Source organism: Condylura cristata, unplaced genomic scaffold (assembly GCF_000260355.1).
Source record: "Condylura cristata isolate star-nosed mole 26May11 unplaced genomic scaffold, ConCri1.0 scaffold00004, whole genome shotgun sequence".
Classification (NCBI taxonomy): domain Eukaryota; kingdom Metazoa; phylum Chordata; class Mammalia; order Eulipotyphla; family Talpidae; genus Condylura; species Condylura cristata.
This window is the reverse complement of record NW_004567105.1, coordinates 40,190,255-40,218,097: the sequence shown is the minus strand read 5'-3', so window position 1 is coordinate 40,218,097 and position 27,843 is coordinate 40,190,255. Positions and strand designations below refer to the sequence as shown.

The window sequence follows — 27,843 nt, the reverse complement described above, 5'->3', positions numbered from 1 at the left end:
CAATTGGATAAATTATCTGATGTTTTGTCTTTGATATGGCTTTTGTAAATTATCTCCTCAGAGCATTATTTGTGTTTATGAATGATATTGACTTATATGAAATAATTTATGTCCACCAGCTTACTATAGTTTCTCCCTTGTTCATAATGTGTATTTTAATTGACATTCTTTTATGTGTTTTTTAACTGACTTTCTTATATTTCAAGGAGTTTATCAAATCATCTGAAAATTGTCATTGTCGGATTTCACTAATCTTCATCTCTGATGTCTTTCATGTATCTATTGCATTGATCATTGCCTCCAGATCAGTGTTAAGCAACAGTGGTGACAATGGGTTATTGTCTCTGATATAGGTGAATGAATAAGTGAAGGCAAAGATGCTATTATGTGACTTTTGAGTGATACCCAAACTTTTTCTAAATACAAATTTACTTCTTAACTCCAACAGTGTGATTCATCCTCAAAGCTAAATTACCCCAAGGAGACTGGATTTTTTTCATATTTTTATTAGTAAAATTCAACATTTTATTGGCAAGTATGAACCCTCTGCCAATTTTTGTTTATCCTTATGAGTGTGGTGAATATGAAGGAATAAGAATGCTTAGATATTCTGGACTTGAGGTCATGACTTTCTGTAGCAGTTTTAGGTGTGATCTCCTGGGGTACCATGGACCCTGAATCTATACAAACAAGTATACTTTGGGTGTCCCCAATTGCTGAGGATTTTAAGTTTCACACATACTACAGATTCAGAAACTTCATGCTGAAAATAAAGAAAAGATAAAATTAGTACCTTTGTAAAGAAATCTATCTCGAAGAAGCACAAGGATTGCTAATATTAATTTTTTTCCTTCCTAACACAGATATTTTCAAGTACTATAAAAGAGCTAAAAAAACAAATGAGGGAAGGAAGATGGTATATTGGTCTAGACCAAAGTGCCTCTTACTGCCACTACTAAACACAATAGTGTTACTAGTTACTAGTTACTAGTTACTAGTTCTAGGGAGGGAGAGAAGGGGATGGCCATATAATCAAAGGAGAAACTTTGCAAGTACATTCATTGCTAACACGTATGTTATTTGCAACTTAGGTTGTCTCACCATTGACCAAATAGTATCATAAAATATTTGTTTGTACATGGTATGAAATGTCTTCTATATATTCTTGCAGCTAATGGGAAACACTGAAATAAACTTCAAATACCTTAGTGACTTTCAAGGGGTTATATGTTACTAGTTGATATTTTTCCACCAATGAGTTGGAAGGGAAGTTTTGCTCTTATTATCTAATATTTAGTATTTATTCCCTCTTTCTCTGCCTCTCTACCTTCTAGCATCTCATATCACACCATTATCCCCATCCCCTTGACCCAAGGAAGGTGAAATAGCGGCTAACCTAATAGTATCAAGGGGACAGAGTAAGATAAAGACTTTCTCAGTCAAATGGATAGGACTTACAAAATGCTTTGGTGTTTGCCTGTTTTTTTTTCACATCAAAATGCATATAAGCACTTGGAGCCAAGAATTGAAGTTCAGATAAATCTTGCTTAACTCAAACTTTTATGATAAGTATCCTCACATAATAATTTGCACTAAGCAACCCCCAACAAACCCTTCACAGGAATGGGGCCACTCATACCCTAAGTAGTGTTTTCATTACCTGGAGCTCAAATGTTTGAACTGTGGTTCCTATTTTGTTATATATAAACTGACCTAGGAAAATTTCTTCCCCTTCACATTGTTCCAAGATGCCCTATAAAAAAAGCAACAGATGCGGAGGTTGTAATGAATGAGCACTTGGTTAAAATAAATGAAGGCAGTTGTCTGTTCAAGTAGTCACTATTCTCTAGGCATCTTTGTTTATCTATCGAGGTACAGAGCTGTGCCTGATGTCGCAGTTGCTTCATACAAAAAAAGATGTTTAATTCATAGGTTGTGAGACAAAAGACAAGTTGATCACAGGGCTGGCCAGTAGATTCATAGGTGACAGAGACTGATTGATAGACAGTACATACATACATACATACACACATACATACATACATATACACATACATACATACATGGGGGGTAGAGAGGGGTGTTTGTAGGCCCAAGCCAGTCATCACCCTGGCCCTGGCCCAGCACAGGATTATTTTCTTTTTCTAGCTCTAGCATGGCTGACCACAGGAGCAGTCAACAAAACATTGGCGATTAAGGCATAGTTCAAGCACTGAGTCCATGCACGAATTCTCCTAGCAGCTCCTGGCATTTGGTTAGCAAAGTTGAGACCTCCTGAGTACAAGACTGTGGGACAATCCTAGGAGTAACTTGCTGGATACAGTACTCTGGCATCTGCAGAGGAAATGGTCCTGTTTCATGCTCCACCCTGCACACAGAGCTTTCAGACAACTTTTTTCTAATTTAGCTCTTCAATGGGTTAGATAAGGATCTCTAGACATGTGAGACAAGCACCTAATGACTGAGATGAAATCTCTGTCAATCCTTGGGAATAAAAGCAGGGAGGATTAGAAAGATATGAAGTAAAACAAGACTTTGATTAGTATCTTAAAAAGCTTAAGAGGAAGTTTAAGCTTCATTCCATGAATGAAGAAATTTAGACACTTGAAGAGGGACTACAGCAAAAAAGACTCAATATGGGCCTCACTGGTGGCATAAGGGGTTAAGTCTAAACACTAGGAGGTTGTCTGCAGAAACTTAGCAAGAGCTGTTCAATCTGTCAGCCAGCCAGGGATCTGACCCACATGACATAGCAGTCTTCTGACCCACCCACTGCTCCCCTTTCTTCAGCAGTGTATTTCAGTGGATCTGCCTGTTCTGCTCCCCACTCTGTCCCTGGTGAATCCTTTCACCCCATGCACCTCTGGCCTATACCCCAGTTCTTATATGCAGATGTAAATAAAAAAAGTAAATCTTAAAAAATACTAGGGAATACGTTGAATCTCAGGAGGGAATGAAGATCCTGTTTACAGCTGTGCATCAGTGAGAGAGCAGATGAGACATAGCAGTCTTCAAAATCTTATCTCAAAAAAGAAATGTAGAAATCTCACATGAGTGATCACCAACACAATGATAGAAATATTGAAAACTAAGAAAAATAAATTAAAATGAGGAAATGATTGTTCTTGGGGACATGAAAAATTTTCCATAAAGAAAACAGCATTCAAGTGTGATAAGGTTGAATGTTCCAATAGCCACAGTGAAAACCTGGAATTTTGACAAACTAAAAGTAAGTTGTACCATCTGGCAGTGCCTCCCGCATGAAACAAAGATTTACTGTGTGATCTAGAAATATACTCCTAGGTCAGATGCAAGAAAAACCAAAACTTATGTTCACATTATAACTGTACATTGCAGTGTTAAAGTGGAAACAATGGAATTGTCCATCATACGATGATTGGAAAAAGAAAATGTAGTATAGCCATATAGTGGAATATTTCTTTACAATTCAAGAAAATGAAGTACTGATATGTTATAACACAGATAAATCTTGAAAACATACTCAGTAAAAGAAACCATCCACAAATGACTATATATGGTTCCATTTATATGAAATGTCCAGAATAGGCAAAATCATCTATAGAGATGAAGCAGATAAGGATTGCTCTGGGGCTAAGGGATTAGGTTGGGAGTTGACAGTTAAGGGGTATAGCGTGTCTTTGGGGAGTATGAAAATATTCTAAATCATTGTGGTGATGGACGCACAACTATGTGAATAAAGTCAATAAAATACACCCTCCCAATGGGGGAGTTGGTAGTATGTGAATTACATCGTAATCATTTTTTTATAATACATAACAATATCAGGAGAATAGGAGAGTGATGGAAGAAAGTAATCTCCATTTTCTTTCAGAGGACATTAATCAATGATAACCAAAACTGAAAATTAAGAAATAACAGCAAAAGCACATGAGGGCAAGACCCAAATAAACAGCTAAATCTGCCACACGCAGAAACTTCTGGAGGGTAAAAAAGAGGGTGCAGGGGCGTAGGAAAAGGAAAAATCAAATCTCATAAGTATATGTAAGTGTTGATTTTTAACTGTACATGCATAACTTTGGTTAAAGTAAAAAATAAAATTAATTAAAATATGTTCTAACCCTCTCACTCTGTGGGTGACACAATAGAGATTGAGGAAATAATGTTCTCACAGTGATGCAGCCAGTTAGCTACATATTACAGATGATATCCCAGCTTCTAATTCCTAGCCAACTACCCTCTATCACAACCCACTCTAGAGATTTAGATAGCTTCTCACATAGACAGAAAATTCTTTCGGTGCACTAGAGATGTTTCCCGAGGGGGACACCTTCTCTGAGATGTGCTCCATGGTGACAGCAGTTGGTATGATCTTCTTGGCAAGCTTAATTAGTACATGACCCTGGGAGCCAGGAAAGGCCCAGCACTTTCCAGGGTGGACATCTGGCTGGAAAGAAAATACTGAGTTACTCTATCTGGATAGAAAAATCCTCCTACATTACTAGTCAGCTAATAACTACTATGTACAAATCTCACACTTAATCTATTAGGGTACTTTATATGATACGTACCAAATAAGAAAACTTCCAAAATAACCCTATACGTGGTTGCCCTGCTACAAAAATTTTTGTGTATATTAATCACAGTCCTTTATCATGAGAATGCTTTCTTTGGAAATCTAATTTGATTGTAAACAAAAGACAACTACTTAGTAGTAGGGCTAGTGGTAAAAAAGATAGGGATGGTAGTGGTAGTAAGTATAGTGGTGGAGGAGGTGGAGGTAGTAGAAAAGATAGTGATGGTGGTGGCCATGAGGGTGGTTGTGTTGACTGTGATAGTGGTAGATGTTTTAATGATGGTGGTGGAGGCTGTAGCTGTGATAGCGATGTGGTTAGAGTAGGATGGTTTTGGTGTTTGTGGTGGTACTGATGATGACCACCATCATAATTAAGGTGATGATGGTGGTATTGATGGAGATGGTAAGATGGTGATAGCGATGTTCATGCAATGGTAAATAAGAAAAAACGTGTATATCATTTTCAAGCTCTAGGCTATAGTCTGGAATAAGATTCATGGTTTTGCCTTCAAAAGAAAATCAAATGTGAATTTAACATCAAATAAGTACATGAATAGTGCAGAACTCCTCTACTATCTGTTGATGCCTACTATCTTTTGGATGAAAACTAAGATGTTAGTGGAAGTCTTATTTGGATTCCCCTGTTAGAGCTGGACTTTATAGGAATGCACAGGTATAAATAGCACATAGCAAAGTACTGGCAGCTAGGAGGGACATATCTTGAACTAATGTGAGCTGAGTGATGCAGTCTTCAGTAGAAAAGGGGGGCCACAACATCTACTTAAAAGAAATGGAATGTGCATGTTCTATTGTAGAAATTATAGATGTAAGTAATAGTCACAGTTCATTGAATGTAAAACATGAAATAACTAATATAGTTTGATAATTATAAAATTGCAAGAACTCAGTTTCTGGTTCTGTGACAAGTTTAGACACTCTTATGTGGCCACCATTTTAAACATTTATATTTTTCACATCAAATAATAGGAACAAAATCCAAAATATAAATAGCTTATTTTTAATATGGCTGTTACCTGAAGAATAATATCTGGAGGCATTTCATAATTTAAGAACCCAATCCCATGCCAGAAAAGTTTTGCTTGATTATTTTTGTAACTTTCTGAGGTTTCAGCTTCAATAATAGAGGCTCCTAAAATTTTTATAAAATAATTTTAAAAATTACATAACTCAAAAAAATCTGTTAGATTTTAAAAAATGTGTTGGCAAAGTATTGTTAGGAAAATTATGAATATGATAAAATGCATATACTTAGGAAATGGTAGGAAAGTCTGACATTTAGTTTTTATTACCACTAAAATTTTGTTACATTGCAAGTTTACTCTGTATAGTTTCACAAAATTTCTGAAACTGATAATGCTGAAATTTATTGAGCAACCATGTATTTTCTGCTTTTCCTTATTCTTCAATGGCTGCCTGGGGGACTACATTTGAAAAAACATGGATTTTTCAAAGTGACCATGGGTTTTTCAATGTGAAAGTCATAAATACACTCAATAGAAAAGAAGACATTAGAATGCCAATGAATGAGGGTGAATAAAAGATCTATGATTCACTTCTGCCTGTTTTATATCAGCTGTATGCTTCCTGATATTCAGGGAATTCAGATTCAGGCAAGTCTGTTCTCATTATCTCTCTGAGCACATGTACACTTCCCCCTTCCCCCCCCCCCAGGATAATCAGGTAATCCAGGTAATCCTTCTAATCCAAATGCTCTCGATTTCATGCAAGTTACATTTTTTCCCCCTAGTATAAATCTGGTCTCTCAATTGATTTAAATTAGTGTCATGTTGCATAATTTCTATTTACCCCACCCTCTCACATCCTTCCTTTTCCTTTCTCTTCACACTGTTTACCAAACACTTACCATTTATAGATTGTTACAGAGAGGTCTTATAAAGAATATTAAAGTCAATGATTCACAGCCTAGATCCTTAAGAATTTTAAATAGATATTAACAGTATTACATCAGCCTTTAAGCACCATCATCAAGTCACTAGTGATACATTTAGACTAGTTATCAGTACATCAAAATGCCAACTAAAACGGGTGAATAAAAGAATTCTTTGGTTCACCATTGCCTGTTTTACACAGCCAACTGCTTTATGGTTGTAATATAATTGCAAAGTAATACACTGTTAGTGAATTCCTAGCATTTTCCTTCAGGTTCAATTTCTCTGTGTTATTTCAGCCCTCTCTGTGGTGATTTTTGGTGCATACTAATGAAGTTACACTGTTTTTGCTCTCTCTGACATTTGTACTCACAAAGCAATCAATTACAACTACTTCTAATCTCTGTTTAGATTTATTGATTTCTCTTCCTTCTTAAGTTGATAGATAATCATATTTTCCTATTAAAAAATAGAGAAGAGATCCTTTTGGAGCATTGACTTTGTAGAATGGCCTTTTCACATCTTTACTCACCTGCTGACTTAAGGGCATAATCAGCCATCTGGACTTGATCTTCTCGGAACTTTTTAAGTACGTAATCTACCAACCTTGATGTTTCCTGTACAAATTAAAAACAATAACAATACTTTCTATTGATCTCTGTCAACTGCTTGAGCTTTGAACAATCACTGTTAATTGTAATCTAAGTTCCAAATTTGCGAAGTAGCAACAATGAACATTTACTGAGTCTCATGCTGACGTAGGCGCTGGACACAGGTTTCCAGTGTCACTGTCACAGTTCGCGAAATTGTCCTTTTCAGCAGCTGAGGTAACTAAGCTATACTATATCCAGTCACTTTCCTGAGATCACAGAGGATGGTGGACCTCATGCCCCTTCTGTGTCCCTGGCCAGGTGGTGGTCAAATGATGTGTGTGACCTTCTGTGTTCCCTCCCTCATAAGTGTCTCTGCTTAGTCGTCAAGACCATAAAATCCAGAGATTTTACTGCAGTTTACAAGAGTACACAAGTGCTTATGTTTGAGATTACATATCCTTTGAAACTGGTATTATGCTTTACAGATGTGGTGGCTCTAAAAGGCACATAACAGCTCAAATTCTGAGTCAGCATCAGGATTCTGTACTTTTCAAAAAGCAGAGGTTGAGAAAAAGTAAGAAGCTCAAGCTTGTTAAGGGAAAAGAAGCAAGACGAAGTTCATGGTGTAGGGTAAATTAAAGTCGCCAGGTTTTTCTTCCTGCCTGCTATTAGCATCAAGGATGGACACCTGTGGTCTTGCATGCGCGCCTGATGGCCGCACCTGGAGTGTGGAGCATGTGAGGGTGGCGGCAGCCAACAGACTCAGAGCACAGCAGCAGAGGTCAGTGCAGAGACCAAAGCAGAGCCCCCAAGAGAACAGCAGAGCCCAGAAAGACCAAGATTTGCTGGGGGCTGAGGGCTGCCTGCCCTGCCCCTGGTTGCCTCACTACAAGTGGTGTAGAAATCTCACTAAAAGCCTGAGAAAACCACTGAGGGTTCCAGGACTCTCCTTTCACTGGCTGCAGGGTCACAGAAAACCTGCGCTGTGCCTTCCTCACACTGCAACTGGAGATCACATGAGGTGGCCTAACTCTTGTGCTGATTTCCCTAAACACAAGCTTTAAGCCCACAAATACAGACATTTTGTTACTTAAGCATTTGTGTGTTGTCATTCAGAGGTGGCCATATATCAGTCTTTTGCTTTTTTGTTTTCTCCTGGAAAATAAGACTGAGTCACTTATTTCTTTTGTGGGAAGGAAGCCCTAATGCAGTGCAAAGTTTTCTGTGACACAACTATGAAAAGCTGGCTTTCCACAGGCAAACTGTAGTCAAAATAAGCCAGAGTCATGGGAGAATTTTTAAGAAAATGCAAGCCACATTCCTGTCCACACCACTTTCTTTCACTCAAAGAAGCTTGACATGTGACCTCAGAAGGAAATAGCAAGTGTGCCCTGGCCAGCACCATCCCCAGTCTTACCTCATCCTCGACCCCCATGTGGTCCTCATCCTCTGTGGTATCTCCCAGACCTGCCTCCCAGCTGTAATTGTACAGACCATTCCGCATATCTCTGAGCAGTGCCTTCAGGACATCTATTTGTTCAATTAAAACAAGAATTTCCCGGAAGTTCTTTTCCAAAGTCTGACTTTCCTTCCTATAAATGGAGACCCCAAGATTAGAGGAAGCTGGTGCCGACCTTCTGGTACCTCCTGATGCTGGGTTTAGGGGCAGCAAAGGAGTTTATGTGAAAGACAAACCCTAGAGTGAGGGGACTCAGATACCTAAAGCAAAAACACTGAATTTCACTGCATAGAAAAAGTGAAGACTTTCAAGGGAAGCTGTCCAGAGTGGTCCTTGTATTTGGGGCACTCTAAGCAGACAAATACCTACAGTCCCCCCTCCTCAGGATTCTGGCTTCAGGCTGGGTAACTCCCCCAGCACCCCACACGCCCTCAGACAACACACATACACACACACCTTGGGGCTCAGATGCCCAGCCCTACAGCTCTGCTTGCAGGCAGTGCAAGTAGCAGCAGGTAGTGGGCATTTTACCTTCTGCCCCCCCTCATGGCCCCTCTGGGGCTCAGTTTGCAGGCAGAGGTCAGCAGTGAAGGCAGATGGCAGTAGTTCCCTTACCACACTGCCCCAGGGCATGCAGCCCCAGGCTCAGGACTGCTAGGGAGGAGCAGGGGCCCCTAGTGGGTCAGCTCCTGTGCTGTGGCCTCCTCTAGGTGCAGGCAGGCAGATACCTATGGATTTGGTACCTGGATTACAGAATGGATCGATCAGGTGTGAGCTATGAGCTGATTGTGGCTATGATCAAATCAATTAGCCATGAACTGAAAATGGTATAATCAACTGTGCATGCGTGCGTGCGTGTGCATGTGCGTGTGTGTGGTGGTAGGGAACCTAAAAGAACATCTAAGTCAGGGCAAGAGTCAGGTTGGGAGTTAGATACTAACTGCCTTACTGTGTGTTTAAGGACTTGCTGGGCTCTCCCCGGTGGTACAAGGGTTAAAGTGCAGCACTAAGCAGCTATTTGCAGCCACTGGCCAGGAAGGTGATCCTCTCCTGTCTCATCCACTGCTCCCCTCAACAGTGCATTTCAGTGAATCTGCCTGTTCTGCTCCTCACTTTGTCTCTTGTGAATACTGTTACCCTCCCCCCGTGTCTCTGGCCTTTACCCCAATTCTTTTTTGCATAAATAAATAAAATCTTTAAAAAAGGACATGCTCAGTTTCTGACCTCAGAGTCAGTATCTGACTCATAAAGGGAACGTTGTTCCTGGACTCCAAAGAAAGAAGGTGCATTCCGCAGCCCATCTCCACAGGAAGAGGAGAAACCAAAAAATCTTTGCAGAGAAATCAGAGCTTCTCAGAGTCCAGGCCAGATGCATCTGCCTCCTGTCCCACCGTGATCGCTGACTGAGACAGCCATACGGGACATAGGCATGGGGGCCAATAGCAGGGCTAGAGCCTCAAAGGACAGTGTCCAATAGAAGACAGGCCACTGTCTGTAAACGGAATTGGCAGGCTTTTTACCCTCCCGCCATTAGCATCTATGAACGGCAATGCAGTTTTCCTTATGCACCTGTAATTATGGACGACACCTGGGCCCAGAGCATGGGCATACACATCTGTAAGTGGGAACACCTGCTCGAGTGGTGTGAGGATATAAGGGTGGCCATCTCTTTGAGTCAAGAGGTCAGGGAGAGGAAAGAGCCAGAGAAATACTGAGAGAGAAAAGTGGCCTGTCTCCTAATTCAGCATTAAAGGTCTATAAAAATCTACTGAAGGCTCCAAAACTATATTTTTGTCTGCAAGAACTAAAGATGAACCTACCCAGCTTGGGATGGCTGCGAAACAGAGTTCCCACCCACATGCACAGCTGCAAGACTACTCAGGTTCAGGGTGTTACAGGGTAGCCCAGAGTGGACTGGGCCGCCTGTCTGTGGGGCCTCACCCGTGTGCTTACAATTCAGTTATACTGCAGGTACATACAAAAGGGTCAATAGCGGGTTTATTTACAAAAGGGGAAAGGAATAGGAAACAACAAAGGGAGAGAGAATGAGGGGAAAGGAATAGGAAACAACCCAGGGAGAGAGAACGGGATACAAAGTATCTGGAATACCTTAGGGCTAGGCTGACTGAACACACAGAGTCACATGGTCCGGAGAGCCGTTTCCCAGCAAGAGAGCAAGAGATGCAATCATGCCCTATTTATCCCCCAAATGTCCCAGAATTCCTGCTAGCTCCACCCTTGGGTCCTCGCAGTTTTCTCCCTGGTACTGCTGGGAGTTGTAGTTTCCAATCACTGGAGTAATGTGTAGGGTCCAGAAAGCTGGAGTAGGGGGTGGAGTCCATAAGTCTCTGCAGAGTTCCTTTAGGACATCCTTCCCTTTGACAAGGGCACAACAACGGGGCTTATTTAACAACACACAGGGGAGTCGGATTTCTCAGTGCCAGAAGTGGCTGGCTACCTCACTGCAAATATTGTCCACAGTGTTCAGAGATTTCAAATAAAACTATCCTCATCCAAATGGCTCTGTTCTGCCAATAATGGCCTAGAGTTTGTGGCGCACCAGCAAGCAGTGGGTGTGACATCCACTCATCACAGCTGGGCCTCACACTACCTGTGAGGTACTCATAGGTGGGGCTGCTAACACTACCGTAGCAGCCCGTGACAACAATATGAAGGTCGGGATGGAAAGCACTGGGTGCTGGGCCAGTCGACAGAGACTACAACACCAGGAAGCAGTGCTAGACGAACAACAGCTCTCAAAAGGTGACCCAGGCAGCCCTCCCTGGTGGTGCAGTGGGTGCAGTGGGTTTAGAAGCTAAAGCCACTTCCTCATGAGTTCAATTCCCGTCTGCCCTGGAGGTGACCACATGGCATGGCGGAGCTCTCCTGACTCGCCCGCTGCTCCCCTCAGCAGTGTACTTCGTCCATCTGCCTGTTCTGCTCCCCACTCTGTCTCTGGTGAAGACTCTCACCCTCCGCATATCTGGCCTGTAGCCCAGTTCTGTATGGGTAAATAAATAAACCAAAAAAAAAAAAAAAAGTGACCCAGGCACAGAGTGCTGGTCACCCATCAACACTGCCAGGCAGCACTGGCCAGTAGTGCTAGTCAGGACCAGTCATGAGGATGCAGTGGCACCAGTGTTACAGCTCTATGTGGGTTGTTGTCTCCCAGCAACAATAAACAGCTCTGAGGCACCACACCCCGCGCCTTTGCTGTTCCTTTCAGGAGATGTCAGAGGCAGGGCTGGGGCATTTGAAGCAGCCCCCTGTCTCAGCAAAGCTACTCTACTTCTTTCTTTGCAGGTTGGCTCCTGGGTGCTCTTTTTTTCCTTTTCCTTCAGAGAACAGAAAGTACATTCCTTTCAAGAGTCTGAGAGTCTCTGAGTCTGAAAGAGCAGTCTCTCCCGAGGCCAGGAACTGCTGGCATTTGCCTGCAGCCTGAGCCCCAGTGGGACTACTGTGGCAAATGGTAAAATGCCCATTACACTGCTGCTTGCACGGCCCACAAGTAGTACTCTGGGCTGGTTTTAAAAATTTTGAAAAGTAAGTGTTTTGGCAAATCAGGTGTATGGTGGGCAGGTTCAAGGTTGATTCCACCAGAGGAAAAAGGATTTTGGAGCCCTTGATAGATCTGATATGCCTGTCTTTAATGCTGAAGCAGGGGACCAGGTATAGGCAGACACGCAGGCTGGGAGGCTGAAGCAGCAACCAAGCCTCCCAGTCCCCTGCCCCTCTGTGGTCTCTGGCTCCTCTTAGCTTTCCTAACAATCTCCCTTACAGTGACCTTCGCCTGGGCGACCGGACTCACAGCTACATGTTACCTGTGCTCCTGGCTTCTAGGCCAGGTGGCCATCAGCCAGGTTGCATGCCCCATTCTGGCCCCGTGCTCATGCTCCCAAGTGCATTTTGCAATAAGATGTTCTCCCTGTGGGCAATGGTACCTAGGAGGGACACAAGGCCGCAGGTGGCAGCCCCAGAGGCCAGTGGCAGGGGTGGAAGAGCCTTGTCCACTCCACTCCATTTCCCATACAGCACTGCTACCTGATAGTGCTTCTACGTTTTTCTTCTATGTAAAAACTAGTAACAAAATTGAGATAAATCAGCTTTAATTTTTAAAATTCTCCTTCCTAAAGTATTTGTTATATTTCATGTGTTCTCCATCATTGTACTTTTAAACTCACTGATTCTTTCTATTGCTCGCCTTTGCCTACTGCTAAGGTCCTCCATTGTATTTTATAGTTTGGTTATGGCATTTTTAAGATCCATGAGTTCTAGTTGCTAACTATCTCATTTTTCTTATACTTTATTGTGGTACTGTTTTTGATTATTCATTGTTTTTCTTAAATTGGCAAGCATGGGTAGGAGTTTCCTTAAAATCAACAGGTTTATTCCAAAGTTCCACTGGACTTAGGCTTCCTGTTTTTTTTTTTTCTCTCTCTCTCTTTCTTTCTCTCTCTTCATACTTTTTTTCTGTCGGTTCATTTTCAGTTTTTATGGATTGTCAGGCGCTTCCTTTTTTAAATATTAATAAATTGGTTATAACCCCCTTCCAAGAAACTGCATATAATTCTAGTTTTTTTTTTTCTTTTTTTACCCAGGATCTTCAGATATCTATTTCATAAACCTAGTCTTTGTATCTGCTCAAATAGCTGACACTCTGGTGCCAGGAAGGAGTAATAGGAAGGGAGCAGGGTAGAAGGGCAGTCAGAGATCATGCCCAGGGAACAGCAAGGGTTAAGTTCATGACAGTGCTTTGGGGTACCCAATTTATGTGGTGAGGATCCATAGTAATCCCCTCCCCTATGCTCAGTCCTCAGCTGAAACAGCTCATGCAGTCGTCTTCTGTCAGACTCACCCTCTAAGTGGTGGTTGAACACTAGATGCAGTGCTGGATGAGGACTAGAGCGGAGACAGGCCACAAGCTAGAACTTGTCCTCTTTCCAGAGTATGAGGCCTCACCCTGTTGGGCTTGCTTCTGTTCTTCAGGTCCAGGAGCTTAAGCTCTGGTTAGTTAGACTGTTTAGTTGTTGTCTTGGTGTTGGTAGATTTTACACATAACACAGCCTCAGGCAGCAAATGATAGTCTCTTCTGTGAGGATGCAGGGAAACTGATTTGAGCTGTTCTAACTGGTCTGAGGTGTTCTCAGAATTCTAATTTGATAGTCTCAGGCGCAAGCCAGTAACAGCCACTCTGCACCCTTACTCCTACAATTATCCAGTGGTGCACTCCTGTTCTCATGCAGACTCTGTACCCTCTCTCCAGTTTAGTGCTTGACTTTTAAAGTCTTTGATGTGGGTGTGGCACAGGGCTATGGCTGCCCAAGGACAGCGCCCACTAGAGGACAGATCACTGTGGCTTTCCACCTGTGTGCACAACTGCAAGACCACTGGGCTCAGGGAAAAACACTAATGGGGTGGTTTAACAAATGGGAAGCAAAGGGTTTCTAGGGCCATGGCTATTCTACCCCAGATAGTGCCCATAGTGTGCAAAAGTCCCAAACACAAGGTTGCTCATCAAGACGGCACACCCTGCCAACAAGGACTAAAAGGTGGTGGCAGCCATCAAGCAGTGGGCTAGGATCCAACTCACCACAGCTGGAACACTGACAGGCAGGGCCACTGGGAGGATGCCACAGCAGCCCAGAGCCACAGTCTGAAGGTGGGGGTGGCCAGCACCAGTCGCTGGCCAAATAGCAATGGAGGCAGCACCACTAACAGGTGGTGCTGGAGCAGATACTACTTTTTGTGAGTCACCGGCTGCCCCAATTAACACAGCTCTTTGAGACAAGCCCAGGGCCTTGGTGCCTCTGCCAGGTGGTGGCAGGGGCAGGTCTGGAGCAGGTGAAGCTCTTTGACTTCTCCAGAGGTAGGCCGTGGATGCTTCTCTCCTGCGCTGCCTTATATCCTTTTCAGGGTGCTCCCTCTGGCTGATCCCTGCCTGACTGGACTCTTTAACCTGGCTGGCGCCCAAAGGAGGGGCTGACCATAGGCAGCAATTTTTGGTGCCAGCTGGGAAAACCACCATGTTTTTCAGTAATACCCGCTGCTTAGGCAGCAGTGGGGAAAGGCCAGGCTTGCCTGGCAGGCCATGCTGCGGCACTGGTTACAGGAATAGGTGCCCTTGAATTTATAACAGCTGAGGAGCTCCAGACACTAGCTGTCCCTCCTCTCTTGGGCTGTACTGCCCTGAATAGCTCTAAATAGTCTCGTTACAGTTTCCTTACCCCTTACCACATATGTAGGCCACTTGCTTGGGTTTAGGGGTTGTTTCTTGCTTTGTTGTAAGTTGGCTGTGATATGTAGAGTAGGTGAGCCAGGCATCTCATGCTGCTTGTGGGACTCACTGTATTCAAAATGTTATATCCCACTGCACTTTCACAATTATTTATAATATTTTATAATTGTCTTAGTCGTTTTATAGTTCTCCATTGCATGGAAATACTCTAATGCACTTGAATGACCTATTTTTTAAATCTAGTTTTTCATTATTTACTATAAATAATGCTGAAATATATACCACCCAGTCTTTTTTATGGCATGACTCATAAAAATAGAAAGGATTTTACATTTATAGAATCATAAAACACACCAGAGTTGCATGTATCAAAAAATGTCACTTTAAAACTTACTTTAAAATTTCCAGTTGTACTTTTGGTGTTCGAAGTCTTGTCTGAGAATAAAAAATAAAAACAATCATTCAAGTAGAGCTACTTTTATTCATAAAAGGAAGAAAGTAAGAATTCTACATTGATACACATGGATGATGGGTAGGAGACACCAGAGTCCTTTAAAATACTGCACCTTGGGCCCTCCTGGGTGCCAACGGGTTAGGATGCAGCACTGCAGGTGAGCAGCAGCCGCTTCATTGCAAATTTGATTCCGGCCTGGAGGTGATCCATGGCTCAGGAGACCTGTCCTGACAAGCCTGCTGCTCCCCTCAGCAGTGTACTTCATCGATTTTTCTGTCCTGCTCCCCAACCTAGTCTCTGGTGAATCCTCTCACCACCTGCAACTCTAGTCTGTACCCCAGCTCTGTATGAATAAATAAATCTTTTTAAAAATGCTGCGTCTTTTTCAGTCTTAATGTACATAATTCTCATGTTTGAAGATGAGAGCTGATGATGAGTGACATTGTATTGGAGCTTTAAGATGGACACACAATTCCCTATTTCTCCAAGTTGTGAAAGTGCTAAATACATTCTGAGGACACTGAAAGAGAGGCAGGAGGGTCAGAATGCTTGGGATTGGCAAGGAGGCAGCAGGGGAAGAGGAAGGGGTGGGAGGTGTGGAGGGTGTCAAAGGGGGAGGAGCAAGTAGGGGAAAAGGAGGAGAAAGGGGGAGGTGTAAAGAGAGGGGGAGGGCGAGGAAGGGGAAAATAGGGCTGGTGAGCAAATGGACATAGTCAAGCCCTTGGACAGGAACAGGCAGTCCCTTTCTACACAAGGACTGTGGCGTTTGTATAGAACTGCAGACATCAGTGTAGACACTGACCGGGCAATGGAATGGGCATCTCACATCTGGACAGGTGTGCCTGTGCCAGGAAAAGAATGATCAAGCTGCTGTCAGGCATTCAAGCAGTGTCATCCTGCAGCGATCAGCAAGGTCATCACAGGGAACAGCTCCTCTCTGCCCCAAACTCCAACCTACATACAGTGCGAGTTCCGGACTCTCCCCTGAAGAGCTGCACACTCAATATAAAGCAAAAGAAATGTGCACCCCACAGTACTGAGATCAGAAGCCCAGGAGTCATGAGGACTGAGATTATTTCTTGCTTCTTCCAATACCTGGTGGTTGTACCATGCCTATTTTTTGGTGACGGCATCACTCTGGTCTTGGCTTTCATTTTCACCTAGGTTTCTTATAGGGACTCTTGTTATTGGATTCAGGGCCCATTGATGAAATTCAGACGATTTCATCTTCAGATCCCTAGTTTTATTAAATAAACAGCACAGTCTGAGGACATAGCTTTTGGGAGATCTTGGAAATGCTGTCTGGGAAATGACACTCCATCCTTTTTTGCTGATAAATTTTTGTTTCATTGACTCCAACTTTTGGTCAGTTTGCTCTGCTTAAAATTGAGTAATGCACAGGGGAGCATCTCACGAAGGCTGTAGTGTGAAATGTGATGATAGCATCAGTGAAATGCTGTGCAGTGCAGAAAATTAATCAACTTGCTTTTTCCTCCCCAATTGAAAAAATTAATATAAGCTTGCCCCAACATTTTTCTTCTGACAAGGTTTTGGATCTGGGAGCTTATTTTTAGTAGAGAGAAATTTTCTCCCTCCCCTGCCTCCACCCCGGACCTCCCCCCCACCTCTTTTTTTTCAGTTTCTGTTGAGTAAATTCCCTGCCTGTAGGAGCAGTGCTTTCAATATTTATTTCTTTTTCTGTTCTGGCCTTAAGAGACCATATAGAAAAATACTCCAAAATCAGCTTGCTGATAAATGAATATGAGAGTTCCTTGAAAATTAAATTTTCAGATTTTTAAAAGTCTTATTGCCCCATCCCTAAATTATTTCAGGTAACTTTCACTGTAGGAGCATCTATAGTATAAAAGGATACAGGACACAAACAGAAAAAGGGAGAGGAGAGAAAGCAAAGGTTGCTTGCGTGGTTACATTTATATTAGCATTGAATATTTTATTCTACTCTTCTCCCTCCCCCTTGGGATTGGGTAAAGCAAACTTAAAGAAAACTGAAGTATGTACCATGCAGTATCACTTCAGATACTTGTGGACTATTTGCTTCTACTGAAAAATGCACTGAATTGAAAAATTCAGATGCACTGAAATCTTCATTTGTCTGTATCTATTCTTTTGCAAATGATTCCACAAGAATATTCACTAATGATCACATTTGAAGAAAAGAACAGGAGTTGGAAACATCAAAGGTGGGTCTGGTACATGGTGGTGCCTTAAATTCCTGGGAGTTATTAGCTTTGGGGTATTCATTTGTCTCTGAGCATCATACAAACAAACTCTCAGAACCCTAGCAGCCTTCAGAGGCCCTACCAGGGCTGCACATTCCTCCTAGTCTGACCTGTGGGATGTTGAGATCTCTACAGGGTCATTCAGTCTGACTCTTGAGTAGCCAGGATATGGCTTTACCAGGACATCTCAGGATTGAGCTGTTGCTGGCCCATCTTAGTAAGGCCCAGTGAGGGAGGAGGGACCTGCAGTCAGTGGGGCAGATGTAGGTTAACCACCTCTTGAGAAATGAAGTGGTCAAGTAAAGATAGCAAAGAAATGGCAGTGGCTTCATTCTTTTGTTTTTTTTGGGTAATGTTGACGGAGATCCAAAATTTTATATGTTAGATTCTGGCTACTGTCTTTTGAGTAGGGACAACTTCGATGTAAATGTTAACAAATGCCTCACATGGATATTTGTTTTTTACCCCCTTAGCAAAACTCCCACAACATACCTAATTTTAAAGGACACAAATGCAGGTGAATTCCAGAGGATTATTATTTTGCAGACTGTGCCTCTGGTTTAAAAAAAAAAAACAAAACCCACAGCAAGTTGCTGCTCTAATTAGGGCTTTATATTCAAAACAATCAAATGGAGAAAGTAATTTATAATTATTGCTCTTAAATTCTTTTTGATGGTGACCATGGTCACTAAAGTTGTGCAGTACATGGCAATTAAAACTGTATCCTCAGTGTATAGTTGCTAACAGTTCAAAAAAGAAGGTACAATAAGCAAAGTCTGGGTTTGAATTTTACCTCCAGAATTACAGCCTCAGGGACACATATTCATTCCCTTACTCATTCTAATCCAGCTTCTTAACCTGTAAGTGGATTTAGTAAATCTCCTATTAAAGGATCATTTTGAGGATTACATGAAATACAGATTTAATGTGTTTAAGATCACTTCTGGGACATAGTTATCTGTTTTCCATGGTGAGTGACAGGAAATGTATATCTACCTTCCTTTTTAAAAAGCATTATCAAGCTGCTAAGTTTCAACTAATATATATAATCCAAGGTTATCCTGAGAGACAGAGCTAATAGGATTTGTGTGCATATACACATAGGTTTATTTTAAGGTATTGACACATATGAATTTGAGGTTGGCAAGTTTGAAATCTGCAGAGCAGACTGGAAGGCTGGACACCCAAGGAACTGATGTTGCAACTCAAGTCTAAAGGCCCCACGTGAGGCAGAATTTCTTTCTCTCAGAGACTTCAGTCTTTCTCTCAAGACTTTTGACCAATTGGATGAGGGACATCATATTATGGAGGATGATCTACTTTACTCAAAGTCTACTGATTTAGTAACGTATAAAAAATATCTTCAAAGCAACAAATGGACCAGTGTTCCACTAAGTATATGTGCATCATAGCCTCGCCAAGTTGATTCATAGAATCAGCCATCACATGAAAGTTGATTAAAAATTGGCAATAAATGGATTTGACTAAAAATTGGCAATAATTGATGAACTGGGAAGCAGAGGACTTCAGACACCCGAGAAAATGCATGAGTTAGGTCCAAGGTCACTGACAATGGCGACTGCTGGCCTGCCCCTTCTTCCCATTAAGGTGTAGTTGTCTTGCCTATAATTCCTCTCACTCTTCTCAGATCTTTGGATGCCAGAGCATAAGATATGCAAGACTCAGTGTAGAGTACTGGAGAAAGCCATGGGATGGACCAGAAAGAGGACATCAATGTCAGTCTCAGACTAAGTCCAATTAGCTATAACTATTCATCTCATCCAGATCATTAGGCAATGGTCAACAATAAAGTTCTATTTGCTATTTTTCGTGTGTTAGAAGACTTAGTCCATTAGGGCTGCAATAACAAAATACTGCAGATTGAGTGGTTTATAGACAACAGAAGTTTATTTCTCACAGTTTTGGAGGCGGGAGTTCAGGATCAAGGCCCTAAATAAATCCGGTGTCTGGTAAGCATTTGCTTCCTGATTCATAAGATCTTCACACTGACGTCTGTACATGTCAGAAGAGGTAAAACTGCTTTCTAGTGTACCTTTTCATAAGAATACTAATTCTAATCATAAGGAACTCACCATATGACTCAATCTCCTCCCCAAAGCCCCACTTCCAAATTTTATCACAGTGAGGATTAGTTTTTAACATACTTTGGGTATGGGGGCATATAAACATTCAGTCTATGGCATTCCTCCCTCTGTTTCCCAAAATTCCTGCCTTTGTTGCATGCAAAATATATTTATCCCATCCCAATAATTTCCAATAATTTTGAGCTTCAACTCAAAAGTCTTAAATTCAAAGTCTCATCCAAGTAATTATCTAAATCAGATGCTGGTGAAATGGAGGTGAAATTTATAAATGGTGAAATTTATCCTGAATCAGTCCCCCTAACCGTGAAATTGTGAATTCAAACAAGTTAGCTGCTTCTAATACACAGGTTAGGACAGGCCTAAGATAGACACTCTCATTCTGAAAGGGAGAAACTTGGAAACAAAAAGGGGTACCAGGTTCACAAACACTTTGTAGGAGTCTGCAGAATTAGAGGGTATGGAGAAATTAAGGTTCTCTTAACTATAAATCTACTAATAGAATTCTGGTTCCTATATTATTTCTATTAGGTATTCTTATGTAAAATAAAGATAACATGTAGCAAGTTGGGCTCACCTTGTAGCATATTAAATTTTTATGTGAGAGATGGGCAAATTATTTAACAAAACATCACCTGGTAATTGTAAAGCCTTGAGCCATATTCTGCAATTAGAGCATAAAAGTGTCTGATTTTCTGAGGAAATCCTGTTTCTTTAAGCTGCATGTGATTTCTAAGTCCTATTAAAGAAAAGACAAATTCTGATTAATGAATTTAACTGGAACATTATTTTACCTGTAGTAACAGAAATGTCTTTAAGCATGGGAGATAAACACTGTTATAATCAATAACAGATCTATGGGTAATAATATGGAAAATGACTGCAGAGTGTTCAAAGAATTAATTCTTCATTGAAATAATAGTTGACAATGGTTGGGAGTAGCAAGATATTTTGAGCCCTGTAAAATAATCAAAATAGTGAGATGGGGGTGGGGGTAGCAGCTGAGGGAAACAACTTGAAGTCAGCAAAGATAAATTTAAGACAGCCCAGAATTTTAATAGCAGTTGTTCTGAATCTGTAGATTACTTGGAGTTACTACAGACATTTTGAAAATACTGATTCTTTCAATCCATGAACACAAACTATCTTTCCATTTATTTATGTCTTATTCAATTATTTTCATTAGTGTCTTAGAATTTTCAGTATTTCAAGGTTTTTCATGTTGGTTAAATTTGTACCTAAATTCACTTTGTTGAAATTATAAATGGGATTATTTTCTTAATTCCTTTTTCTGAAGGTTATTAGTATACAGAAATGCAAAATGTTAAAACGACATGTATTGGCATAGAAACAGACACATAGTCAATGGAACAGGATAGAGAACTCAGAAATTGAATCACACATACATGATCTATATAGTATGACAAAAGAGTTGAGACTGTACAATGGAGAAAAGACTATCTCTTCAATAAGTAGTATTGGGAAAACTAGATAACCACATGGAAAAGAATTACTCTCAATCACTATTTTAGACCCTCTAAAATTAACTCAAATTTAACTCAAAATTAAACAAAATTTCACTCAAAACGAGACCATAACTCTTCTAGAAGAAAACATAGGTTTTCTTGACCTACTTGACGTCAGCCTTAATATTTTGAATTAGACAACAAAAGTAAAAATAAACAAATGGGACTTGCTATATCAAATTAAAAAGTTTCTGCAGCAAAGGAAACTATCAGCAAAATGAAAGTTACCTACTGAATAAGTAAACCTACTGATAAAGAGTGATATTCAAAATACTAAAGAACTCATAAACTCAATAGACAAAATAAAACAAGCAAAAGCACCCAAACAATCCAATTTTAAATTGAACAGAATATCTAAATACAGTCGCATTTTTCCAAAGAAGAAATACAGATGACCAACAGGAACATAAAAAAATGCTCAAATGACTTGTCATCAGGGAAATGCAAATCAAAGTCACAATGTTATCACACCTGCTAAAATGGCAATCATGAAAAAAACCAAGAAATAAATACTAACAAGGATGCACAGAAAAGGGAACTCCCACTGCTGGTGGGAGTGTAAATTGATGTAGCCATTGTGGGAAGCAGTAGGAGGTTCCTACTAAGTTAAAATAGAACTATCATAGAAAATATTAACTTGAAACGATATATGCACCCCCAAGTTCATTGCGGCTTTATTTCTAATAGCCAGGCTATGGAAACAACCTTAGTTTACGTTGACTAATAAATGGATGAATGGATAAAGAAAATATGAGATATATATGTACAAATACACGAAGGTACGTAATAAATATATGCGCACATATACGTGCACATACACACATATATGTAGATATGTATATAGGTACGTGTATATATCTATATATGTATATGTGCATACATGTGTTTTGTGTGTATATGTGTATTTTTGTGTGTGTATATGTATATACACACAGAGATATAATGGAGTAGTTTTTTAGTCATAAAAAAAAAAAACTTGACATTCACAACATGGATGGATCTCCAGTACTTTTGATAAATGATAGGTCAGAGAACTACAAATACCAAACCATCTCACCTATATGTTAAAGAAAACAAAGCAAAATAACAACAAAAGCCAAAGTTATTGATACAGAAAACAGATTAGTGGTGACCAGAAGTTTTTGGGTTAGGGGGTAGAATAAATTAATGAAGGGGCTCAAAAGACACAATCTTCCAAATATAAGGTAAATAAGGCCTGGGGATGTAATGTACATCATAGAAACTATAGTTAATAATGCAGTATTGGGTATTTGAAAGTTACTAAGAGAATAAATCTTAATTTTTCTTAAAGACTTACTGTGTGTATATTTTGACATTGGGGGTCACATTTCATTTTGTACACCAGCTTCGTCATTATGAATCTTTAAAAATTAGTTTCTTATGTCTTTGCTATATTTTTGTATAACATTCTCCCCTCAGGTGTACTTCCTATGATCCATGCTACTTGTGATCCATGATCAAAGTCCCTTGTACTAAGAGAGTTAATCTTAAAAGCTCTCATTACAAGAAAAATAAAATTTTGTAACTGTGGTGATGAAGGGTAGTTACACTTACAGTGCTAATCATTTCTCAGTGTAAACAAATACCAAAGCATTATGTTGTACAAAAGAAAAATTAAGAAAAACAGCCCAGAGGTGGTAAAGTCTCAGGCAGTGTGCAATTTTCCATTAGAAACTGGATTATTTGGTGTCTACTCTAGATATTTGCTGAGCTGCATGAGACAGTTAGGATTAGCTAATGGAAAGTGGAGCTGAGCTCAGGTTGGTACAGGATAGCAAAGGCCCAGGATACACGAGTACCCTGAATATTATCATGTTACAAAGATCATGGCAGTTACTAGGTTGAAATCTTGATTTTGTTGGACACTGTATGCCTCAAATGCATGTATTAAAGAGAAATTTTCCTGAACCCCATGATCTTGGCTATGAGAAAAGTGCAAACTACATGTTCGTATTTCAAGTATCTGTGGTGCGCCAGAATCTTAAATTGTCAAATTCCCAATCTCAATCATCCAGATTTAGAAAAGATCAATTGTATGTGTTTGTAATAATAATAATATAAATTAAGGATTCATAATTTTAAAACAATTTCAGTGATTTTAAGTCATGATTCTAAAAGGAAAAAAGCATTTTGTAATCTCCAGTAAAGCAGTTTGTATTCCTTTTATAGTCAGAAATAAAAAGAAAAAGAAAGAATGCTTCAAGTACACATGATCACTTCCAGTGTTTTCTGTAACTTTAACTTACAAATGTAAATCATTCCATTGAGGTCTGTTCTCACATAGGCATGCCATATAAATTGGCTGTATAAGGACAAAGACTTAGTCCCTTACCTATAAGGAGAAAAGTCAATATAAACACCACACTTAGGATAATTGTCCACAATCGAGTTAACCTAAGAAAAATAAAAACAACACACAAAAATTTATCAATATATCTTCATTAACCTTAATTTAAGCCAATTTAACAAGCTTGGCTATTCTAAGTTGAGTCTGAATTAACTAAATCCCAATCTTTTTTTTTGAAATTGACAGAAAATATTTCTAGGATGACATGTATTTATTTATACATATATATTCACTTTATATATATATATATATATATATATATATATATACACACACACACATATACACACACATATACACACACATTATACTTATCCCTCACTGTTGCAAACATTACTAACATACTCTTTTTATATGTCTTATGTATGTAAGTTTTTAATGTCTATAAACAAGTAGAAAGGTTATATTAGATTTCCGGATATAGAATGAGCTAAAATGAAGCTACAGTTTGACTTTGGGAAATTAATTATTAAGCTTAAACAACCAAAAGTTAAGTGATTCAAAATACTCATTACCCTTCTTCTTACTTTTTGTTGCAGTATAATATACACATAGGGCATAAAATCTAATTGCACCACTCAGTGGGCCTTCATAAAGTAAAGAAATTCATGTAGCCCACCTTGAACAGAAGAACTGCTGCAGGCAGTCAACAGTTTCTTGTGCCCCGTCAGATCCTCTGCTTCCCATCTGGAAAGGATCACCTCTCTCTTGAGCTCTGTCACCACTGACAGAGGACAGTTTAAATGTCATCTTCTAAGCATGGCTCATTTATTTGCAGTTACCATCTTACCAGTTTAAATGTCATCTTCTAAGAGAGCTCTGCTCTGCCCTGTCTAACTTGCATCGGTTTGCTCTTCTCTATCATAGTATTTGGGTTATTTCCCTCAGAATATTTGCCTAACACATTGATATACTTATGTCTTCACCTATTTGATGTCTATCTCTCTAGGCTGGTAACTGCAAATAAATAAGCCATGCTTGCAGCCCTTTGCTCAGTCTAAGTGTGTGAGTCCTCCGTATGCCCTTGAAACATGGCCGGCTCATCATTCCATTACAGTAGCATGTTCTGCCGTGTGATACGCACATGGGCATCCACTGTAATGTTGGTTAGCATCACAAACCCTGTTAAATGATGTAGTATATTCTTATGATGGCGCTTGGACATTCTTGTATGTGGTTTTTGATGACTACCCCTATGTATGTCCTTTAGGAATATTCCCAAAAGAGGAGCTGATGACAGGATATGTAGACTCAGTAGATTTTTCCATAGTTTTACAATGTGGGTTACAGTTAGTCTTTTCACACCCAAATTCTCTTAAAACCAAACAAGAGAAAAAAATATAAGATAAAGTAGATAAAGATAGGTGCTTTGGAACAAAGTAGTCCAACAGAAAACTAAATTTTTTACTTTAATCATATGAAAAACCAGAGACAGATGGATCATTCATTCATTATAGACAACTTGATGTAGCAGGAGAAGCACTGGATCACTATTGAAGAAATGGGGTTGTGGTTTCAGAATTTCAGGAAGTAATTTTAGCCATTTGGACTGTGGCTTAATAATCTTCTCTATCAATTGAAAAACATAGTTCTCTGCTATATGTCTAAGAATGCTAAGAAAATGACCTTAGGTCTGGAAGCTACTTACATTTAGTAAGTATATACTAACTCATTTACATTTTGTTATGTGTAATTTATTTAAAGTTTGCATTGCTGCCCAAATAATATAGAGCATTTACTCTTTCAATGAATTCCTGAGCTTTATTGTCACTTAGGCCTGTAACACTACAGCTCTAGAAATAGATCAAATACCACAGGGAGTAGAGAGTATCAAGTATGGTGATTCTAATTCTGTAGAGTCACCAAAGAAAAGAAATAAAACAAAAGTAAAATTTTAGACTCTAAGACCAAATTAATGGTTACAAGAATAATAGGGGGGAGAGGTTGGTGAATAAATCATGCAAATCATGTCTTCATTATGGTGAATAAATCATGCAAATCATGTCTTCATTATGGTGAAGGATAAATTTGAACTTTTAGTGGTGAACTTAATGTAGTACATACATCATATGTTGACATATGATGATACACATCTAAAACTTATGGATATTATATAGTCCAATGATACTTCAATAAAAATGTTTTAAAAGTTAAAAAAAAAAAGTCATGCAATTCCACCATGTGGGATCTGTAAGAAACTTATCTCTCTACAAAAAGCTACTATGTTTATTGGTGACCCAGTGAGACTGTGTCAAAAGCAACTAAGAAAGATTTTCTCAACTATCAATAGATCCTCCAGCCAAGTAGACTGTTGAAATCACTGCTTCCTTTTAAATATTCTTAGTCAGGTAGGGATGTACTATCCACAGATTGACTATAGTCTAGTAGACTCCTTTTGATATACTGAAGTAAATGAAAACTAACACATTAACCACAAAGGGCAAGCTCTTCTGGTAAAAACACTTGCTTGCTGTTAAATTCTGTTTCTCAATTTTCTTGTGCTTCTTCACCCCACCTCTGGGATATAGTCCTCTTCTCTGTAGCAAGCTTTGCTACCATTGATTGTGATTTCAAATGTTTCACAAAGATAAATTTATGGTACCCCTTTCATTTTCATTGAGAGTTGTGTTTCTGTGAGAAAGCTTCTTTGTTGCCATTGGGATGGTGATATTTCATTACTTTGCAGTTTTTCTTTTCCCAGCAGGCAGCATGAAGGGGCAGATGAAGGGGCTGGGATCTTTGGCACTCAACTGCAGGGCTTCGTGCTCTTTCATAGTCTTGGTCCACATCCCCTGGAATTAATCGAAATACCATTGACCTAGAAAGTCATCATGCCATATGAATCCTGTGATGCAAAGAAAACTACAGAGGAGTGTTTGGAATGATTTTCTCCAAAGAAGAGGAAATTTTTATTGGGTTAATTTCTAAGTAACCAGCACACCTGACATATACAATATAAGATCTTATAGAGTCATTCTGTAAAGTTACATACCCACTGGAGTCAGGGTTCCTGGGCTCTGGGTGTATGGCATTCATGCTGGCACTACTACTCCCTTCTTCAGCACGACCCCTAAAATACCTGGCCCGCCTCCTAGACTTAGGTCTTCCACTCATTTTCCAAGTAACAACGAGCTGTTAGAAGGAAGAACACCAATCACTTTCTTTTTCTATTCCATGGAGAACATGACACTGTCCATAGTGGTTTTTGTTGTATTGTGTTTTTATCTCCTCACTGGTGTTTCTCCTGCCAGGGGGAAACAGTGACTGAGTAAATCCTGAAATGCCTTGGATTCTTCTGTTACATCACTCCTCTGTGACACATTGTGATGACACAATACCTATGTCAGGTGGCTGCCTAGCACCTGTCCACTTGAGCATATGTTCTTCCTGACTGGACATTTAAAATGCTCTCCTGAAACATCTTCGACACATTCTGCATCATGAGAAGGCCCTTCTGTACCTGCAGCTCTGCTATGACAAACTGATGTTTTGCTGTGTTTACTTCAGTATTTATGATATGCTTGTGATGTGTCAAAAATACAATGGAAGACTCCAAAATATCATCCCCTAAACTCACTCGTCTTTCTGATTCCCCACAGATGACTTCAATCTGAAAATTAGGGGTGGTTTGTATTACCGGGTTCCAGAGGAGAAGCCAGGCTAGCTAAGCCAGTGGCAAGGAAGCTGAAGCTGTGAATTCAGGCGGGGGAGCTCTAGCCTGCTGTTCCTGGTGCTCTAACACCTTCTCAATCCTGCGTGGGAGTCCAGCCAGCCCTGGTCTCATATGCCCCTGGAGAAGAGGGTGAAGATAGAGACTATAGTCCTGCCTGAAGACGAGGCCTGTGAGCCAGGAGAGGGAGGGCCCCTGTACTGCAGCTCTAGAGGATTGGGGACCCTGAAGCAGCTGCTCAATGAAGCATTTTGACATTAACCCTAAGGAAGCTGGATTGCTCTGAATTTGCCTATCTCTTTTGAAGTGTCTTTAGAGTGCAGGGATTAAAGAATTAGACCTCCTCACCAATCTTTGAAGCTGCCTAGATTGCTAATGCAGTGGGAATCCAGAGAAATAATGCATTGCTAGTTTGAGGGCCAGAGGCAACCACTTCTGGACCACCTGAGGTAGGAGTAGCTGCAGCTGGGCTGCTGTTGCTGCTGCTTCTCCTGCCATCAGGAGGACTGGGCAGCTAGATAACTTCAATGGTCCCACAGATCAATGGAGTCAAATTACAGCTGCCACTAGAAGAGGTCCTGTGAGGCTGGACATGTTGATTACTGGCCCAGTGGGTCCTCCTGAACATATTGATGTGTTGGGTCGACCACTGTCTTTCTGGACAGCCTGCCAGAAACCATAAGAATGGACAGGGACAAAGAGTCTCCAGGCGGTGGATGGCCCAGCAAGGA

At 40.3% G+C, this 27,843-nt stretch overlaps 1 protein-coding gene across 1 annotated transcript; it reads right to left on the bottom strand.

Moving 5' to 3' along the window:
- Window positions 1–643: 643 nt before the first annotated feature.
- Window positions 644–26,556, bottom strand: SUN3 (Sad1 and UNC84 domain containing 3). The gene is made up of 10 exons (XM_012735154.1): window positions 26,435–26,556; window positions 23,428–23,489; window positions 20,184–20,287; window positions 15,147–15,187; window positions 8,476–8,650; window positions 6,998–7,082; window positions 5,590–5,705; window positions 4,259–4,426; window positions 1,661–1,753; window positions 644–763 (listed from the first exon to the last, which is right to left on the bottom strand). Exons 1-10 carry the CDS (start codon window positions 26,554–26,556, stop codon window positions 644–646), a joined length of 1,086 nt encoding a protein of 361 aa, XP_012590608.1.
- Between the last annotated feature and the right edge of the window lie 1,287 nt (window positions 26,557–27,843).

Coding starts and splice junctions, on each gene's coding strand:
- SUN3 (XM_012735154.1), bottom strand. CDS start 26,556: ATGAGTGGAAGACCTAAGTCTAGGAGGCGGGCCAGGTATTTTAGGGGT. Junction 23,490..26,434: donor AGGAACCCTGACTCCAGTGG/GTATGTAACTTT, acceptor TATTTTTCTTAG/GTTAACTCGATTGTGGACAA. Junction 5,706..6,997: donor TTATGCCCTTAAGTCAGCAG/GTGAGTAAAGAT, acceptor TAAAAATTTTAG/GAGCCTCTATTATTGAAGCT.